The following is a 21,736-nucleotide window of genomic DNA, read 5'->3' as shown; positions in this document are numbered from 1 at the left end:
TGAAAGCTGAGGCCATTTCCACTTGTGCTGCAGTTGCTTCTGAGTTTTATCGTCCTCCTTTTATAGTTGAGGGAAACCAAGGGTCAGAGAGGTGATTTTGCTCAAGGTGCTATAGCTACATATTGATTATCTGATTCCAAAACCCAGCAGGCTCATTTAACTATTCCAGAGGAGGAAGAGAAAGAAAATAGGAGAGAGGTAGTGCTAAGTGATGGGGTTGGGTGGTAGGGGACTACACTGGGTTTTATCTCTAGCAAAAGCCTGAGATACCTTTGGGGCCAATGGATAGCCTGGCCAGCAGGAGAGAAGGGTGGAGCTGAGCCAAGGGGGGAGGGATAAATGCCAGGTCCTGACTCACAGCACTCACCCGTCGTTCGTTCGTCCTCAGTGCAGGGCAACAGGTAAGAGTTGCTTTCAGCCTGAGTGCACTCTTTCTGGTCTTCTGCCCACCTCAAGGCTGCATACGCTGACTCTCTGGCCTCACTAGATCTAACTTTGTTCCTTAGAATCTGTCATTTTCTCTCTCACTTTTCTCTCTTTTTCTTTTTTCTCTTTCTTTTCTTTATCCCCTTCTCTTCTTTCTCTTTTTTTCTCTTTAAATATTTTTTGGCTTTCTTTGGTCTTTTCCTCCCTTGTTTCCCCTCCTTTGTTGGTATTTAAGATCATTCACTTCACTTCAATTCTGACACTCTAGCTTTCTCTTAATTTTCCTTTGTCTGATTTCTGTCTGTATATTCTTCTCCCAATTTTTTTTTCTCTTTTTTATACTCTGTATCTCTCAATCTCTGTCTGTATCTGTATTCCTTTTCTTCTCTGTTTCCCAGAAAAAGGTCTTGATATTTATTCCAACAATTCTCCATTTCTCCTTCACTTTGACTCTTTCTCTCTGCTCAGATGATGGCAGAGCTTGACAGGTCAGTGCCTAGATGGCCAGAGGTAGGGAGAGAAAATTGAGAGAATGTGGGGATGATGGGAAGGATGAATTGGGTAGAGAGAGATTTGAAGGAACTGAGAATTGAATAATTAGCATAAAGGGGAGAAGGTGGAAGAGGAATGTTGTGTCACTATAAGGGCCCTATGCTGAAAGTCAATAGATTTGTATTCTCACCCCAATTCACTGTGAGACCCTAGACAATCATTCACTCTCTGAAAAGAGGGCTTGTCTTATGACTTCCACAACCTCTTCTTGTGACTTTGATTTTGTGGTCTTCTAAATTTTTGTTTCTAAAAATTTCTGGTTCTATGATTCCAAGTATCTAAAATTCTCTATGATTCTTCCATGATGGTGGGAGGATACTAGGAGGGGAAGTAAGGCCTGATGCTTCCAATTCCTGAAGAAAAGTGATCACATCTCCTCCAAGCTTAACTGATTCTTGCAAAGCAGGCCACAAAGGGGAAATAGCAAGTAATGTGGCAATGAGTGGTTTCTGGCTCTCTTCTGGGATAGAGTTGTGGTTGGCCCTTCTGATCTCTGGGACTAAAGATTGGTTGCTGGCATGAAAGGGGATTTTAAGGTGCAGGGAACACCTTCAAGTAATAATATGTCACGTGGCCTGAAGTTTTACCATTATACCTTTTGCTAAAAGCATTGTTTTAAGAAGATCCTTGGCAAGGATTATCACACAATGGGTGCATAGTTAAATGAAATGAATGAATGAATGCTCACCGGTGCCTGAAATTCCACTACAATTAGAAATCTGTTCCTTTCGTAAAGGCATTTGTCAAAGTCCAAAATCATATGTCCCAGAAAGGGGCCTGTTAGTGCAGCAGAGGGGATTGATGTCTAGAGTCAGGCTTTCAGTCAAGAAAATATGTAGTAATATTTGAATCATAGATCCATAATGGTTAAGGTATCAGTCTCTGGAGCCAGATGACCTAGGTTTGAATCATGCCTCTCCTACTAACTAGCTTGGTCACCTGGACAGGTTACTTAATATTTGGAGGCCTCAGTTTCCTCAGGTTTGAAATAAAATTGATATTAGTGTCTACCTCACAGTGTTGTTGTTAGAATTAAATAAGTCAGTACATGTGAAGCATTTACAACAGTGTTTCACTATTAGGACCAGATGAAATCTATGAAGTTATCTAGTCCAATGTCTATGGAGAAATTGAGGCCCAGAGAAGAAAAGTACAGAGCCCAAGTTCACGCAGTATGTTGTAATAGGATAAGGACAAAAATCAGAATTGAGACAAGAATCAATTTTTGTGAACTAGTCTAGTGTATTCATGATGTGACTTTACTTGGATGTACCTTCACTTTCTCTACATAGAAAGTATAGAAAATAAAAATAATAGCTAACATATTTTTCAGTATTTAAAATAGGTACTGTTTTATATACTTTGTACAGATTATTTTGCCAAAACTTCACAACATCCCTGTGAAGTAAATTGTCTTTGTTATTATCTACATTTTACAGATATAAGATATAGAGAAGAGACATAACTTTTCTAAGGTCTCAGAGCTAGTGAGCGGTACAGCCAGGATTCAAAAATGTCTGGCTCCCAAAGCTGTGCTCTTAATACCCTAAATTGCCTAAAATACTTTCTTGATTTAATTTTACACACTGCAGTCCCATGATAGATAGTGAAATGGAATGGAAACAGAGCTGAAGGTAACTAGACTATAAGATTATGGGTCATAAAGATGGGCAGGCAGAGTGAGGCTGGACAAACTTGAGGAAAGGAGTATCGGAACAGAGAAATTTGAATTGAAGCTTGAAAACTTGATAATTCAACAAATTCAAAGAAGTAGTCTGTATTTTCCCAGGTCACTCAGAATATCATTGTCAAAAGTCCCTTAGAGATGATGAGTGTATTGAATTTCTTTCATTTTTATTTTTATTTTTTTAATATGAAATTTATAGTCAAATTGGTTTCCATACAACACCCAGTGCTCATCCCAACAGGTGCCCTCCTCAATGCCCATCACCCACTTTTCCCTCCCTTTCACCCCCCATCAACCCTCAGTTTATTCTGTTTTTAATAGTTTCTTATGGTTTGGCTCCCTCCCTCTCTAACTTTTTTTTCCTCCCCTCCCCCATGGTCCTCTGTTAAGTTTCTCAGGATACACATAAGAGTGAAAATATATGGTATCTGTCTTTCTCTGTATGACTTATTTCACTTAGCATAACACTCTCCAGTTCCATCCATGTTGCTACAAAAGGCCATATTTCATTCTTTCTCATTGCCAAGTAGTATTCCATTGTATATATAAACCACATCTTTATCCATTCATCACTTCTCTAAAGAAGACATCCAGATGGCCAACAGGCACATGAAAAGATGCTCAACATCACTCCTCATCAGGGAAATACAAATCAAAACTACACTGAGATACCACCTCATGCCAGTCAGAGTGGCTAAAATGAACAAATCAGGAGACTATATATGCTGGAGAGGATGTGGAGAAAGGGGAACCCTCTTGCACTGTTGGTGGGAATGTAAACTGGTGCAGCCACTCTGGAAAACAGTGTGGAGGTTCCTCATAAAATTAAAAATAGATCTACCACATGACCCAGCAATATCACTGCTAGGAATTTACCCAAAGGATACAGGAGTGCTGATGCATAGGGGCACTTGTTTATACCCCAATGTTTATAGCAGCACTTTCAACAATGGCCAAAGTATGGAAAGACCCTGAATGTCCATCAACTGATGAATGGATAAAGAAATTGTGGTTTATATATACAATGGAATACTACTTGACAATGAAAAAGAATGAAATATGGCCTTTTGTAGCAATGTGGAAGGAACTGGAGAGTGTTATGCTAAGTGAAATAAGTCATACAGAGAAAGACAGATACAATATGTTTTCTTTCATTCTTATACATGGGGTGGGAGTAAACCATAATCCACCATTATTCCAAGGTAGGACAGGACCCTTCTTCCAATCTTGGGGGATTTTCTTCCCATTACATACCCCAATGTTGTTGTCATTATTGTTGTCAGTGTCGATGTTGGGAAAAGGAGTTTTCAAGAGCCTGGAACCTGGCCATTTTCTTTGCCTGCCTTTCCCTGGACCATCCACCCATCCTTACCAAATTTAGCCAGAGTTAGCCCCAGCCAGATGGTCAGAAATGATTCTAAAAAGGAGTTCCCCTCCTCTCCCACACCCTGGTCTCAACTTAGGGAGTGGTCAGACCCCAATGGTGATAAATACTGGGAGCTTTATCTGTGGTCTGCAGACTCAGCCCTAAGTGCTTTGGCCTTTGCAGGCAGGCAGGGGAAAGAGGGACTCATATCTCTACATATGAGGTAGGCATTAGATCCAATTCATTACCTACCCCATGAACTAGCCATAAATGCCTTACATTTGACAGCTGATGAAAGCTATGAACCAGAGAGGGGAAGTGGCTTTCCAAGAACATTCAACAGGGAGTTGGGAAGCTGAAATTGAAGTAGGGAAAGCTAACATTTATTGAAAACTTACTGTGTGCCAGGCATTGTTCTAAAGGCTTAACATGAGTTTCATTTAGTTTTTTCAATACCCTGGCCTTTCCCAATTTCAGGGCCCATAGTCCCTGCCCCACATACTGACCTATGTTCCCATGACAGCCTGTGAATATTGTAGAGAGAATATTCTTGGATAAACAAGGGGAAGAGATTGCTTTGTGAATTAGGGTGGGAAGGATGATACTCTGTAAGATATGAAGGAGGTTGCGGTATGAGGACAGGGCCATGAGTTCCTCCTGTTCATTTTTGCCTTCCAATATAAAGTCCTGTATACTGGAGGTGCTGCTACACATTCTACTCAGTATCTCTTCTGGGGATGCCAGGGCCTTAGTCTTTCCACATTCCCCCATATCTCTCCTATTGTCCTGTCCCATATTTTGTCTCACTGGCTGACATTGGACCTCGAGTTTGCCCTTTTCCTTCTAATCTATTTCTCCTTTCATGTTCATTGTCTTTCTCTTTTGTATCTCTTACCCCTCCCTCATCTTAATCCTAAACCCACCTTAACCACCTCGCCATCTGTATTCTTTGATCTAGTCTCTACTCCTTTCTCTCTTGCTCAGCCTCTCTCTCATCTCCCTCAGTGGGGTTGATTTCGTCTTCCCGTAACTCTTCTGTGTTTCTCTCCCTCACCCCTACTCTCTCTGGAAGCATTTCTCCTTTATCTTTGAACCCTGCTGACTCTCTGCTCCTACTGTATTCTCTCCTCTCCTGCTCTCAGTTTTTTTAGTCTTTGTAGTTTCTGTAGTTACTTCCATCTCTCCTCATGTCCATTTTATATCCCTCTGTCTGTCTCTGCCTATACCTCTGCTCTGTCACTCAATCTCTCTCTCTCTCTCTCTCTCTCTCTCTCTCTCTCTCATCTAAGTCTCTTTCCTTATCCTTTTGTATTTCCCATCATCCTTTTTTCTGTTTTTTTTTTTTTTCTGGATAAGTCCTCCTCTCCCTGTTCATATAACTACCCTATCCCTTTTCCCTATGTTGTTGATCTCTTTCTTCCCCACAATTTCTGTCTTCTTTTTTTTTAATTTTTAAATGTTTATTTATTTTTGAGGGACAGAGAGAGACATGGAACGAGTGGGGGAGGGGCCGAGAGAGAGGGAGACACAGAATCCGAAGCAGGCTCCAGGTTCCAAGCCATCAGTGCAGAGCCCAATGTGGGGCTCGAACTCACAAGCTGTGAGATCATGACCCGAGCCGAAGTCGGATGCTGAACCCACTGAGCCACCCAGGTGCCCCACAATTTCTGTCTTCTAACTTCACCACTATCACTGTACCTTTGTTCTCTCTTACTTTCCTATTTTTATCTTTCCCAATTTCTCTTTTCTTCTGACTCTTCTTTCACCTGCTCTTCTTTTCTTTATTCCTCTTGAGTCCCTGTTCATTCATTAACTTACTCTTAAATTCAGCAAATAGTTATTGAATGCCTACTATAAGTATTTGGTTTCTTTTTTCTGATCTTCGTTCTGTCCCTTCTCTTCTCTGTCATAGCCTCTGCCTCTTACATTAGCCCATAGACTTGTTTCCCAGACCCTTTGGGTCTTGTTTTCATCTCCTTCTCTAACTGTCCTTTTCTAAAATCCAGTTGCAAGTTCAAAGAAAGCAAAATACCAGTCTAGTGGCACATGGCCTGTAGAGCCTAAAGCCCGCCTTTTTGTCTATTTCCCTGAATCTACTTAAGCTGGTACCTGTGGCCTCAAACTCCTTTTCCCTTGGTGGCTAGGCCTGCTCAGGAAACACTCTAAGCCAAGCCCCAGGAGCCCTGGCCAATGGCATCTGTCTGCATTAGCAGGCTGAATATTAACTTGGCTGAGGCTCATATTCTTAGAAAGATTTTTAGCCTTAAGTGTTATCAAAGAGTTGGTAAGTTGTCAGCTCTCATCCTGCCACACACAATCACACTTTAGTACTCCTCACCATCACAGAAGGGGGCAGTGGCAGTCTGAATCAGAATTCAGGCTTCCTGACTTTCAGCTGGAACTTTCCTTTATCACTTTGTCTAATGGTCATTGTCTTATTTATTCCTCCCTGATGTTCTATTGGTACATTTTTACATTGGGAAAAGTTCTTGCCATGGAAGGATGATAAGTACATCTCTTGGGAGGGCAGCATGCACTGGGTGGGAAGGATCAAACACAGGAATGACCCTTGGCTTTTGGCCAGGCCTTCATGGTGGACTCTCATCTTTTCCACATCTTCTGCAGGACTTCGGGCTCAGTATGGCAGCAGCAGTCATGTTGCTACAGTGCTGTCCGGCGTTTTCCCGGGGCCACATAGGCCTCCTGGGCAAGATGATAAAGACTCACCAGTTCCTGTTTGGTATTGGACGCTGTCCTATCCTGACCACCCAAGGACCAACTAGTTCTCAAATCCACCCTAAGGCAACCAAGGCTGGAGGAGGTAAGAAGTTTATGGCAAATTGGAGAGAATGTTTGAGTCCTGGAGACAAAGTGCCAAGTCATACTGGCCATCATTACCTAACAAATGGGAAAGTTCATGTGAAAAGTGTCAAGGCAAATAAGTTAATCCCAAAATTCACCTGGGGTCTGACTTCTGCCAATATTTCTCACACGAGTCTCACTCCCATCCTCTCACACTCTATATAATCCAGTCTTGCTGAAACTACTTAAAATTACCTGGATCAATTCTATTGTCTCAAGCTTCTGAGTCTTTACTCCTGTCAAATGACCCTCACCCATGCCCTGTATTACAGTATCTCATACTTCTCATGTGACACTTTACTTGAGCATCATCTATCTCCTCTGTGAGCCTTGTTTATACCTCCAGCCTGTCCAATTCCAATTCTGGGTCATGTCCACTCCCTCTTTTAGACTTTCATAGCCCATGTCCTCCCTCTCATTCCAGCACTGTTCATAATGTGTCTTCAGTGTATGCCATTTATGCCAGCCTAGAAGCTCCTCTAGCACAGGGACCAAGACTTATCTATTTCTGTATCTCTACCATAGCCTGAGATAGAGCTTTGGGATATAGTAGGTCTCAGTAATCATTGTTAAACGTATGGTTGGAAATGCATTGCTACTTACTCTCTTGCCTTTGCATAGACTCTCCATCTTGGGCCAAGAGCCACTGTCCCTTTATGCTGTCAGAACTCCAGGATGGGAAGAGCAAGATTGTGCAGAAGGCAGCTCCAGAAGTCCAAGAGGATGTAAAGACTTTCAAGACAGGTTGGAGTCAAGTGCCACCTCATCCAGCTTCTACTCCTAATGCTTGAACTCACTTCATCACAGTTCTCAGCTAGGCTAATTCAAGATCAGCTAGTACACATCCCATGATGGGAAGTCCAGTCTTTTCCAAAGGAACCCTGGTAGGCAATAGCTTAGACAGTGTACTGAAATGTACCCTCCCCAACTCACATATGTGCATAGGCTCTTGTAACTTTTAGCTATTAGTCTAAAATGAGCCCTCTAGAGTTCTTCCTCCTCTATCCCAAGTGGCTAAATGGATCCCAACAGTTTGGGTTCCCACATTTAAGCAATACCACTCTATGACAATCTGGATTTGCATGAAAGAATAAGTGCTAGAAGCAGATACATCTTTCAGAAGGGCATGAAGCCCAGGTCAACTCTATTGGTTCAGACTTGTCGTATACTCTGGGTCTGAAGTTCTTTTTTGTCCAGCAAGAAAGTGAGATGCAGGATTAAAATGTGAGAGATGGCTAAGGTCCAGGAGGAGACAAGAGCCCCGATTAAGGGCCCTTGTTCTATTTTTATTAGGATCAGAAGGCTTACAAACATAGTGATGGACATGCACAAAGAGACAATAAGTCTGTGAACATTAACTTATGGGCATGAGGGAAAGAGGGGTTTAAAGATAATACAGTGTTAGGGGTTTGGGTCAATATAAAACAAAATCCTGGCGCCAGGCAGATGGTTGTTAATGGCAGACTGTGTCTGTCTACCTTAGCTAGCCTAGGGGATAAGGCAGATAGAGCACGCTACCTCAGGGTTAACAAGGCACCTTTCTTTTGCTAATTAGCTCTCCTCTGGGCAACTTCACCCAGTAGCGGTCTATAGCCCTATTTGCCTGTTTACCTAAATTGGTCCTTCCTTCCTGTGAAAGCAGCTTTTTGGGGGGGTGTATCCGCCCTGAATACCTAATCTTACTTACCTCACCTACCTTTGTATTGGGGCTTTTGCCCCGCCCTCTCTATACCTGTTTACCTAATCTTGTTTACCCAAACTTGAGTGTGAGCATCCTATGGCTTTATAATTCTTTATGCCTTGTTAACCCATCAGTGCAGGCTCAGGGAATTCCTAAGCTTATTCCCCACACAGACTATTCAAGATAATCACATTTGAAAGATGATCACAGTGTTGATATTTTTTATAGGCCCTTTTGGGATATTAAAGGTAAAACTTTCAAAATTGAATTTTAATGACATTCAGAAAAGAAGAGTATGGTACACTGTCCTGCATATACCTCCCAACTGCAAGATGCAGTGTGGCAGCCCCAGTTACTTAACCCAAGGGAAAATTCTAATGAGGAAAATATAACACCTTATAGAAGGTGTCCTGACAAAGGTTTCCACTTAGGGAGATGAGTAGGGGCTCCCTTTACAGAACATTTCTTCTCTCTGCAGGCTTCTCTACTTCATAAACTTGAATTTTCATGTTGTATTGACTTTTAAAAGGACAGCACATGCTTTCTTTTTTCTCCCCTCTCTTCATGGCCAATGAATCCCACACTCTCTGTCAGACCTGCACAGCTCCCTGGCCTCAACCAGCCTAAGAAATCCATTGTCCAGTCTTCCGGAGCCAGAGCTAATTTCAGAAAAGGTCACACACCTGGTTCAGAACAACATGGTTGGTGAGTTTGATGAGGTGGATATAGAGAGGTAGGAATGTGGAAGAAGTGCTGAAGAGGCTTCTGAAATGATAGAGGAAATGTCAGTAAGTGCTTTGGAACCAAAGGGAGTCTAGGTTTAAATTTTAATGCTGGCACTTGCTGGATATTTGTGGTTTGGCAAGTAAGTCACTTCCCTTTAGTGAGATTTTAATACCTGCCTCAACAGGTTATCATGAGGAAGAAATAAAATTAGGTTTATGGAAATGTTTCTAGCTGTTTTCAAGGCTCTTTAAATACTAGGTTTACTCCTATTATTTCTTCTCTTTGCTTCCCTCAAAAACTCATCCTTTACTGAGAGCCTTTTCTTTTCCCTTTCTTGTATGTGTTTATAGTGTTTATATTAATTTTTCATAATGCAATTTGGCCTTTTTCTAATATAAAAGGAATATGAATCATTGTATTTTTCAACAGATACAGGAAAATATAAAGAGGGAAATTTAAATCACTCAGAGCTCCACCATTCACGATTACCTTTTTGTTATATTTTCTTCCAGATATCTTCCCATGACTGACCACACACACACACAGACACACACACACACACACACACACCACACACCTCCTATGCTTCCCTCCATATGCATGTTTTTTATTAGGAATGGGATTTTATTCTATCAGTTTTGTTATCTTGCTTTGTTTACCTAACAATATGTCATGGGCATCATTTCATGTCCCTAAGCATAAAGCTGCATAATAATTATTAATGGTTGAAATGTGTTCTGTAGCATGGATATACCATCAATTAAGTTAATCAAGCATTTATAATTCAGGTTATTATATCCAATTTTTCATTCAATTTTTCAACTTTCTTCTGGTTTATATTGTATGTTGGTTTTATGTACATATAAATGTACTCAATGATAATATATAGTATTATCTTAGACCCAGTATGGATATACTAGAGGTTATTTAGCTATTCCCCTATTGAGTTGTTTTTAGTTTTTCCTATTACAAACAGTGATGTAACAAGCAACGTTGAATATACTCCTCATGCACATAGGTAAGTTTTTTTCTCTAGGATAACATTAAGAGGTGAAAATTCTTAGGGTGTAAGGTTTTGTACAATTTCAGTATTAATAAATATTGTCAATTAGTGCTCCAAAGGGGTGTACCAGTTATCAAAGAGAGTATCCATATTCTCACACCCTCTCCAGCACTTGATATTATCAAACTTTTAAATCATTATCAACATGGGTAAAAATTTGATTTTGCAGTTTGATTTTCCTTGATTAAGCATCCTCTTCCACATTTATTGAATTTTCTATTTATATTCTTTGTCCATTTTTCTACTGGTGTGAAAAGTTTTCATAGTTATTTTTCAGAATTATTAAAAAATAAGTTCTGGGGACACCTGGGTTGCTCATTTTGTTAAATGTGGGATTCTTAATTTCAGCTCAGTTCATGATCCCCCAGTTTGTGGGACTGAGCCCCACATCAGGCTCTGCACTGACAGCTCAGAGTCTGCTTAGGATTCTCTCCCCCTCTCTCTCTCTCTCTGCCCCTCCCCCTCTCTCACAATAAATAAATAAATTTTAAAAAAATAATAATTAAAAAATAAGTTCTTGATGTCAATCATTTTTCTGTTAAAAATGCTGCAAATATTTCTCTAAGTATGTCAGCATTTGCATTTTAAAAACTCTTGATACATATTTCTAAACATCCCTACAGCAAAGATGTTACCAACTTACATCCCTACCATGTAAGTTGTCATTTGCAACAATCATGATTTCTGTCTCATGTATAGAGTTCTAGAGTTTAACAAATCTTTTGGCATACATTATGTCAATTTATCCTGAAAATAGTATTGCTCCATTTTGTACTAGTAGCAGTTTAAAAAATAAACTCTAGGTCACTTACTTGTAGGTCACTTACTTGCTGCAAAATCTTGGTCAAGTTACCTAAACTGTCTATGTCTCCATTTTCTCATCTGTAAAATGAATATACTAATAAAACTCTCCAGGGGCACCTGGGTGGCTCAGTCAGTTAAGCATCTGACTGTGGCTCAGGTTAGGATCTTACAGTTCCTGAGTTTGAGTCTCACATTGGACTCTGCTGACAGCTCAGAGCCTGGATCATGCTCCAGATTCTGTGTCTCCCTCTCTCTCTGCTCCTCCCCCACTTGCACTCTGACTCTCTCTCTCTCTCAAAAATAAACATTAAAAAATTTAAAAAAATAACCTGTTGTGAGGAATACATGAAATAATATTTATAACATCCCTAAGAGAAGGCATTACATGTAATAGGCACTTGTTAAATACTGGTTGTAATAATATAATTAAATATTGGCTATTACTATTACTATGACTACTACTACTATCATTGCAATAACATTACTATGTACCAGACATTAGTTTGGGTGTATTACATTCTGTTTGTCATCAAATGCTCACAATTCTGCAAGAAGATATTAGCCCCATTCTACAGATGAGGATATTAAAACTAAGAGAGGATTTATGACTTGCCCAAGGTCACATAACTAGGAAGTGGCAGAGAAATGACTAGAGACCAGATCTGTCAAAACTCTTTTTACTGAAGCTAGAAGTAGTGATTTCAGTAAGAAGGCTAACCTTAGAAAAAGAGAGGAGGCCATGCCAGGGGTAGGCAGCCCAAGTGATGTATGAATAAATTACTTGAGTGAATAAGCAAGTGAGTAAGCAAAGGGATAGTTGAATGAAATAGTGGAGAGTTACTGTGGTTCAGGAAGTTCATGACTTATCAAATAAATGAATAGAGAACTGGAGAACTCAAAATCAACAGTGCCAGTGAAATATGGACTAATCAGGAAGTAATTTAAAATGAATTATTTTCATCTCCATCTCTACTTCTGCAGGGAACGATGTTTTTGATTATGACCAGTTTTTCAGGCACAAGATCATGGAGAAGAAACAGGACCACACCTACCGTGTGTTCAAGACTGTAAACCGCTGGGCTGATGCATACCCCTTTGCCCAACACTTTTCTGAGGCCTCTGTGACCTCAAAGGATGTGTCTGTCTGGTGCAGTAATGATTATCTAGGCATGAGCCGACACCCTCGGGTTTTGCAAGCTACACAGTGAGTAGTAAGATCTGGGCCATGAGCTGTGGGAACACAGGGAATACAGAGAAGAATCAAAGCCACACACGGGAAAGGCAGAGCTAGCAGTGGAAACCTGGGTTCTACCTACCAACCCTTTTGTTCATGGTCTTCCAGCATATCTAATACTCAGATATGAACAATGTCAATCAACAAACCATGATTTCCAAAGTCCTAATTGTCCAGTTCTATGAGAAGATGAAAGGCCAAGCAAGTCCCACTTTCCATGAGCTCTTACTTTGGTTACAGAATGAGTATTGCCAGAGATAGTATGTGACCTCCTCTAGAAGGTCTTCCAAGCTGTTTACATTCAACCTAGCTTCTCCCTCCATCCCTGAATGCCATCAGCCTGAGAAGGAGGACCCAGGTGTCATCATTTTCTCCATCTTGCCCTCAACTTGATTACATAGGACATAGCTCATAAGGATCACTAATTCAACACTGTCTTCAATGAAGAGAAACCTGCTCAGTTCCTCAGTGCCTGACAAGGGTTTCTTTCCCCCTTTCCTTGTCTACCCTGTTTTCTCCTCACCAGGGAGACCCTGCAGCGTCATGGATCTGGAGCTGGTGGTACTCGCAATATCTCAGGTACCAGTAAGTTTCATGTGGAACTGGAGCAGGAGCTGGCTGAGCTGCACCAAAAAGATGCAGCCCTACTCTTCTCTTCCTGCTTTGTGGCCAATGACTCTACTCTATTCACCCTGGCAAAGATCCTGCCAGGTAAGCCTGGGGCCTGAGTTCTGCTCATTGTTGGTATCCTGCAGTACAGCATGCAGCCTCACTGCCTTCATCACTTTTTCCGTCTATTATGAGTTCATTTCCTCCCATTGCCCTTTCTTCTTACCCACTTTGTGTATCCTCAGAGCTGGATGACTATATCTTTCTCATTTCTCCCCTTCTGCACTTAAGCTGAAGACTACTACAGAGTAGTAGTGATAGTAGTGCCCAAACGCACAGATGGTTGACACCATAAATTTATCACCTCACAACTCAACTGGGCTCTTAACACTCATAAACAGTCCTATTATGTCTCCATACTAGCTTTTTCCAAACTTTCTTCTCTTTTAAAACCTGTGACTATCTTTTCTTTCACTCTTAGCAAATAGCCTCACATCTCACATCACAAAAAAAAGAAGCCACCAGACAGAAATTCTTTTAACTTACAGCCACCAAACCTACAAACATCTAATTTTTCATCTGCCCTTCTTTCATTCTTTTCTTTTACAATTTGAAGGCACATCTCTTCTGCCTAAAGCAAATCCCAGTGGATCCCATCTGGACCTAATCTTCCCAATCTCCCACTCTCTAGTTAATAATGTCCTCAACTCATATGCCTGTCATTCTATCACAGCTCCAATCACAGATGACTATAACTCTCCACCTTTTCCATGTCAATCCTAGGTGTATATAATTTCTCAGATGGGAGCCACTAAAAATTCATGGTACCCAACCTTTACCAGGACCTGTATGGTGTCTGGCAATTCTGTTTCTATGGTCAGCCCTCCAAGTCTCCAAAGCAGTTTTGCAAATCCCCCATTCTTCTCAGCCTTCCCACACTTCCACCTCACCTTCACCCATAGCAAGTGACTTCACCTCCTTCCTCCCTGAAAATAGAAGACCCTAGGTAGCAATGTCCTCAACTCCTTGACAAAAACTACCTACAAACTCAAACATCCCCACATGTCCTCTCACTTTTTCTCTCCTCTCACAATGAACGAGGTGCCCTTTTTCTTGTTGACTAATCCTTTTTGCTGGTGCTCTGTCTCTTTCTCCTCTGCCTCCTTAGGAACCTTGATTTATCACTTCCCTCTCTCCTTGTGTCTTCAGCCTCTCCTCTTTAAACACGCTAACGTCTCTTTCATCTAAAAAAATGTCCTCTCATCAGTCTCTAGCTACTGCCCTATCTCTATCCTCCCTATAACAGAAAAACTGCTTGAGAGAAGTCTCCACACTTGCTATCTACTACCTTACTTCTGTTGATTCTTCAGCACTCTGTAAACATCCCCACTACTTCTCAGAAACTTTTGTGAGATCACACATAACCCCAACCAAATCCAACCTCTTTGGGATTTTTTTCAGTGAACCTCCTCTTCAATCATTAGAATTAAACTTCTTTCCATTTCTACTGCCACCATCCTAGCCTAAACCAAAATCATTTTCTTAATTCACTTTTGCCCTCCTGTATTCTTTTCTTCATGGTAGTCAGAATAATATTTTTTTTATTCAAACCTATCTTCATTACCCTTCTGCCAAAAACCCTGTAGTATATCCTTATTGTATTTAGGACCAAACCCAAACTTTTTATCATGGCTTCTAAAGTCCTCAATAATCTAGCTTCATTCTACCTCTTCAGCCTCATCTTTTGATACCGCTCCTCTCACTCTTTCATTCAGTAACATATTTATTTACTCACTTATAATTAAGTAATGTGTCCATCTGTTCATTCAAGAAATGTTTACTCAACATCTACTGTGTACTTAGCCTTATACTAAGTACCAGAGACAGAAAGATACAAAAATATCTGATATCTTTTAGTTTTGTTGATTGTTTCCTTCCCTGTGCATAAACTTTTTATTCTGACGAAGTCCCAATAGTTTATTTTTGCTTTTGTTTCCATTGCCTCAGGAAACATATCTAGTAAGAATCTACACCCAAGGTCAAAGACGTTACTGCCTGTGTTTTCCTCTGGGATTTTTCCTCTCACATTTACGTCTTTAATCCATTTTAAATTTATTTTTGGGTATGGTGTAAGAAAGTGGTCTACTTTCATTGTTTTGCATGTTGCTGTCCAGTTTTCTCAACACCATTTCTTGAAGAGACTGTCTTTTTCCCATTGGATATTCTATCATGTTTTGTTGAAAATTAATTGACAAACAATTGCAGAATCATATCTGGGTTTTCTATTTTGTTCCATTGATGTATGTGTCTGTTTTTGTGCCAGTACCATACTGTTTTGATCACTGTAGCTTTGCAATATAACTTAAAGTCCAGAATTGTGATACCTTCACCTTTTCTTTCCTTTTTTTTAAATGTGTTTATTCATTTTTGAGAGAGAGAGAGAGCATGAGCAAGGGAGGGACAGAGAGGGGGGGACAGAGGATCTGGAATGGGCTCTGTGCTGACAGCAGTGAGCCTGATGTGGGGCTCAAACTCACAGACCATGAGATCATGACCTGAGCTGAAGTTGGACACTCAACCGACTGAGCCACCCAGGTGCCCCTGCTTTTCATGTTCAAGGTTGCTTTAGCTATTTGTGGTCTTTTGTGGTTCCATACAAATTTTAGAATTGTTTGTTCTAGCTCTGTGAAAAATGCTGGTAGTATTTTGATAAGGATTGCATTAAATGTGTAGATTGTTTTGGGTAGTATAGACATTTTAACAATATTTGGTCTTCCCATCCATGAGCATGGAATGTCTTTCCATTTCTTTGTGTCCTCTTCAATTTCTTTCATCAGTTTTCTAAACTTTTCAGAGTACAGGTCTTTCACCTCTTTGGTTAGGTTTATTCCTAGGTGTCTTATTGTTTCTGGTGTAATTATAAATAGGATTGATTCCTTAATTTCTCTTTCTGCTGCTTCATTATTGGTGTATAGAAATGCAACAGATTTCTGTATGTTGATTTTGTATCCTGCGACTTTACTGAATTCATTTATCAGTTCTAAGCAGTTTTTTGGCAGAGTCTTTCCAGTTTTCTATATAGAGTACTGTGTCATCTGCAAATAGTGAAAGTTTTACTTCTTTCTTACTCATTTGGATTCCTTTAATTTCTTTTTGTTGTCTGGTTGTTGTGACCTGGACTTCTAGTACTATATTGAATAACAGTGGTAAGAGTGTATATCCCTGTCTTGTTCCTGACCATACAGGAAAAGCTCTCAGTTTTTCCTCACTGAGGATGATATTGGCTGTGGTTTATTCATATGTGGCCTTTATTATGTTGAGATATGTTCCCTATAAACCTACTTTGTTCAAGGTTTCTATCATCAGTGGATGTTGTACTTTGTCAAATGTTTTTTCTGCATCTATTGAAATGATCATATGATCCTTATTCTTTCTTTTATTGATGTGGTGTGTCACATTGATTGATTTGCAAATATCAAACCACCCTTGCAAACCAGAATAAATCCCACTTGATCATAGCAAATTACTTTTTAAAAATACATTATTGGATTCAGTTTGCTGGTATTTTATTGAGAATCTTTGCATATATATTCATTGGGGATACTGGCCTGTATTTCTCTGTTTTAGTGGAGTCTTTATCTGGTTTTAGTATCATGGTAATGCTGGATGCATAGAATGAATTTGGAAGTTTTGCTTCCTTTTCTAGTTTTTGAAATAGTTTGAGAAGAATAAGTATTAGCTCTTCTGCTCTGCTCTGACATGCCATGAGCTTATGATTCAAACTGAAAATCTGCTAAGTATCTACCCTGTAACTATGAGCAGAGAGATGCTACCTGAAAGAGGTGGGATTTTATTTAGACCAGGGAGAATCTAGTATCAGTCCAAGTTGACCAGCATTCGACTTGGGGTAAACTCCTTTCCAAGGCTTGATCTTATATATTTTGATTTTATATATTTAGACCCTGCCCTCAAGAAACTCTAGGGCTTCTTGGGAAATTAAAATTTCGTCCACCCCAAGATAGTGCCAAATCAGGGTTAGAATTGACTGAAGGGAAGGGCATAGGGGTCAAAATTTCAGGCAGGGTAGTCCTTTCAAGGGAGGAAGAGGTGTCAAAAAGACTTCCAGAGGAGAAGGAAGCAGAGCAGGACCTTCAAAGGGAGGGAGGGTTGGCTCTCTGCCCCTGTCAGGTCAGTCCTGAGGTTGAAGTAGAAATACCAGAACAGAAGCTTAAGAAATATGCCTCTGGTTCTTCAGGGTGCACGATTTACTCAGATGCAGGCAATCATGCTTCAATGATCCAAGGTATCCGCAACAGTGGAGCAGCCAAGTTTGTCTTCAGGCACAATGACCCTGACCACCTGAAGAAACTTCTAAAAGAGTCCAACCCTAAGATACCTAAAATTGTGGCCTTTGAGACCGTTCACTCCATGGATGGTATGTACATCATAAAAAACATGATGACAATAATAGCTGACACGTATAGAATTTTTTATATGTCAAGAAAAATTATAGTATTTTACATGTATTAATTCACTTAATCTTCACAACAATTCTATGAGGTAGGTACTATTATTATTTCTATTTATTTATATGAGGAATCTGAGACACAAACAAGTAACTTGCCCAAGGTCATATAGCCAGTATAAGCTGAAGGATGGAGGCAGCTATTATACTGATCTTACAGGTTAAAAAACTGAAGTTCAGAGACAGCACTCAACTTGTCTTGGTTGGATCAGTAAATTGGTGCCAAAGTATTTGCACCTAGTACATATGATTCCAATTCCTTCACACAATACTCCATTAGAAATGATGTGCATATCAATCACCCAAGTGTCTGGTTTCTGCAATGAAAAATTTTACAAACCATTGGCTGAGAGTTTTTGCAAGGTCTAGTATGAAGCATTGGAATCAAAATTTGTTTGCAAGTGAGACAGACCTGGGCTCAAGCCTCACCGCTGGCACTTACTGGTTCTATGGTCTTGGGTAACTCTTAAACTCCCTGAGTCTCAGTTTTCCCCAACATAAAATATTTGGTTGCAAGAATTAGAGACAATGGAAGTCATCCCATTTATTATGATCTAAGTAGAAATAAATGGTCTTTACCCTTCTTCCTCTGATCTTCCCCTAACTAAGACAATGCTCAAATTGCTACCTATTGCTACCTTTTTGAGCAGAATTCATGTGTTTTAGGCATCACCTTCTTGATTTATTAAAGAGAGATGCCCTCACTTCATTTCAATTTGTTGTTTTTCCAACTGAAACAAAGGAGAGTCCATAGTATTACCTGATTTAGCCTATATAAGTGCCATCAGCATAATGTAACTGTGATGCTGAAACAGCGGAACCAGACTATTCATGTTCAAATCCCAATATGACAACTTAATAGCTTGGGCAAATTTCTCAATTGCTCTGTGTCTGTTGCTTTATTTGTAAAATGGAGGTTATAATAGAGTAGCTGTGAGAATTTAGTTGATATATGTGAAGAACTTACTGTTGTGCCCACTGCAGTTCTACAACTAGCTGAAACTAGTCTAATTCATTGTCTTTAGTGGAAACCATCTTGGGATCATTTAACTTCCTTACATTTGCAAGTGAATGGCTCCTTATTTTGTTGGCAGAAACTGCTTAAACTATCAATTCTAGGGCTAAATTTCTCCCATTGAAATGATGCTTGAGTCATCTTACTCTTTATCTCAAGTTCCACTTCCTGTGATTTTCTTCCCTCATATTGTCCCAAGAGTTGCTCACATTCTTTAATCCTGGTTTGGAGCCCCTGTTTTCACCTGAAGAACATTCTTCTGTATTCCAACTGCCTGCACCTCAGCATTTTGCAGATGGGGAAAGACAGAATGTATGAGTTCTTATATATGCAGAGTGGCCACAAAGTCTATATATGAGATTCATAGCCATTTGAAGACCTTATAAACAATTATAAGCATAGAAGATGTCTAGAATAACGTGGGAAAATGGTAAATCTGTATGAATAGTGAGAAACATACAGATTATTTCTAATTCTCTTTCATTCAATAAACTGAGACTGTGCCTGTGGGAGGGTGCCCTCGGGTAACAGTATTGACATAGATGAGAGAAACGCAATCCCACAGAGGCACAGAAAAGACAAAGTGATAGAGGCACAAGGAAACTCAGAAAGAGACACAAACTTACAGAGAAAGTCTGAAGCAGAAAGAGGTAGACAGAAAGGGACACAAACAGCGAGATGGTTAAATTAGGGAGGAAGGGGAGGGAGGGAAGGAGAGAAAAAAAGAGAAAGATAGAGAAAAACAAAAGCAGAGACAGAAAAATGGAGACATAGAAATAACAATGGAAATGGTTATGGAAAAAAGATAATAACAGAAATCCAGAAAGATAGAAACAAGGAGGACCAGTGAAGTATAAAGATATTGACAGGGATTCCAAAAGCACCTGCCTGAGTGAATGAATTGGATCTGAAATCAGGACGGCATTAACCTAGATCAAAAAGTTGCTTTTTTTTTTTAATTTATTAAAACAAAGGCATCATATGGGCCAGTGCAACCCTAAGTGAAAATACACAGACTTGTAGGAGGGGAAAAAAAATTGAATGAGGCTGGGAAATGCCTTAAACAAGAGGACAGATACTGTCAGAAGTAAAAAGTAGAGAGGTAAGCTTTGATTGCAAACTAGGGATAATACACACACGCACGCAAACACACACACACACACACACACACACACACACACACCCTTTGAGTGGGAATGAGGTGGAAGCATTCAACACATTTGAAGAAGTTTGAAATAGTCCCAAGTATACACACCCTCATCCTTTTCCAACCCAAAGTAGTTATGGGTCACAAACCCTGGGGAAGGGTTGTAATCTCCTACCTCTATTTTCTCAGGTGCCATCTGTCCCCTTGAGGAGTTGTGTGATGTGGCCCACCAGTACGGAGCTCTGACCTTCGTGGATGAGGTTCACGCTGTAGGACTATATGGGTCCCGGGGTGCTGGGATTGGGGAGCGTGATGGAGTTATGCACAAGATTGACATTGTCTCTGGAACTCTTGGTGAGTGAGTACCTTGGGCTGCCTTTATATATAATCTAGAAACAAGGCCCCTGTAAGGCCCTTTCCTTCCTCCTCCCCAAAGCTATAAAAGATATTTGGGTAGAATTCACAGCTTCAGGCTATGGAACTCCTGGATTCCCTCCTTCCACTTCCACCCTACTGCAGAGATGCTGAGAAAGTCTGGGAGGGTTTTTCTCAAAAAAAAAAAAAAAAAAAAAAAGCTAAGCTGGGCCAAATAGCCAGGTTCAAGTCAGTACATGAAGAGTTGTGGTTCTAAATTCCTTCCCTACTCCAGCTCCAAATTTCATTTTAGTTCCACTTTTGGGCCTAACCAGCTAAAGGTCCCCACCCAGCTCCTGCCTATCTAGTCACTGCATATGGCAGACCTTGAAAGTCCTATCTCAAAGCAGCAGAATTATCAGTTATCTGTCTTGTCATGGAAAAGAGAGATAAGCAGAGGCCTGAGAAAGGAGTCTGGAGCTCCAGCTTCTGGTACACATCCTTGTGTTACCTGGATATGATCCTATTCCTCTAGAGACTAATGATAGTCTCTGTGCATATCCTTCTTCTCCTTGTCTCCAGGCAAGGCCTTTGGCTGTGTGGGGGGCTACATCGCCAGCACCAGTGACTTGGTGGACATGATACGCTCCTATGCTGCTGGCTTCATCTTCACCACCTCACTCCCTCCCATGGTGCTCTCTGGAGCTCTGGAATCTGTGCAGCTTCTCAAGGGAGAGGAGGGCCAAGCCCTGAGGCGAGCCCACCAGCGAAATGTCAAGCACATGCGCCAGCTACTAATGGACAAGGGACTTCCTGTCATCCCCTGCCCCAGCCACATCATCCCTATCCGGGTGAGAGCCCAACCCTGACCATTGCCCTACTTACTTATCTCTTCTGGGACCTTCCCACACCCAGCAAATCAACATCCACTCTTCTCATCAACTCTTTGCTTTCCTACTCTCCTTATCTGGAGCTTTGTTACCTTTTTGAAAAATTATCAGCCATTCTGGATTAACCACCTCTTTTTGCATTAGCTATAATCTCATGATTATTAGACTGTCCTGACCCTCACAATATTAGGTACCCATGACCTATAATTCACTGTTTTTGAAATTATGGATCAAGACCATTAGTGGGTCACAAAATCAGTTTAGTAGGTTATGACTAGCATTGAAAATTTTTAAAAAACAGAATAGAAAATGTTGGAATACATCAAACATAGAGAAGGTATCATTTTGTGAGACATTTGTTTGAGGTTTGTATATGTGTATATGTGTATGTATAATACAGTCATGATGTGAAACATTTCTTAATAAGAATTGAAGTAAAAAAAAAAGTTAGAAAATAAAAAATCATGGGACAAGAAGCTGTTTTGGATTCCCAACTATGTTTAAGAATTTACTGCCTTTAGAAATGAATTGCTACTTCTTAAATAACATCTATTTGTATATGTCAGTATGTCAGGGTGTGGTAAGGACACTTTTTATGTGACTGTTTTATGGATGAGAAAGAAATAGTCACTGCTCCTTGGACTAACCCAGTATTCCTTTTTGGGGATATTGGGAAATATTGGGGATACTGAGAAAGACTGTTTTGATATGTTTTTTTTAATTAACCCAATGAAAGCACCACAGAGATAGTTTAGGGAGGGGGCATCTTCTTATCCAGAACCACCACAAATTAAC

General features: G+C 40.3%; 1 protein-coding gene across 2 annotated transcripts in view; it reads left to right on the top strand.

Moving 5' to 3' along the window:
- Positions 1 to 285: 285 nt before the first annotated feature.
- The window catches only part of ALAS2 (5'-aminolevulinate synthase 2), a 26,068-nt gene continuing 4,617 nt past the window's right edge, over positions 286 to 21,736 (top strand). The window contains exons 1-9 of one of the 2 annotated variants that reach the window (XM_045473059.1): positions 286 to 401; positions 6,657 to 6,852; positions 7,515 to 7,637; positions 9,169 to 9,279; positions 12,149 to 12,371; positions 12,928 to 13,112; positions 17,266 to 17,445; positions 19,887 to 20,051; positions 20,634 to 20,902. In XM_045473059.1, coding sequence (XP_045329015.1) covers positions 6,672 to 6,852; positions 7,515 to 7,637; positions 9,169 to 9,279; positions 12,149 to 12,371; positions 12,928 to 13,112; positions 17,266 to 17,445; positions 19,887 to 20,051; positions 20,634 to 20,902 — 1,437 coding nt within the window. In that variant the 5' untranslated portion in view covers positions 286 to 401; positions 6,657 to 6,671. The remainder of the gene's footprint in view (positions 402 to 6,656; positions 6,853 to 7,514; positions 7,638 to 9,168; positions 9,280 to 12,148; positions 12,372 to 12,927; positions 13,113 to 17,265; positions 17,446 to 19,886; positions 20,052 to 20,633; positions 20,903 to 21,736) is intronic. The other variant, XM_045473060.1, reaches the window with a different exon arrangement.

The sequence above is a fragment of the Leopardus geoffroyi genome, chromosome X (genome assembly GCF_018350155.1).
Source record: "Leopardus geoffroyi isolate Oge1 chromosome X, O.geoffroyi_Oge1_pat1.0, whole genome shotgun sequence".
NCBI lineage: Eukaryota > Metazoa > Chordata > Mammalia > Carnivora > Felidae > Leopardus > Leopardus geoffroyi.
This window is presented reverse-complemented; position numbering and strand designations above follow the sequence as displayed.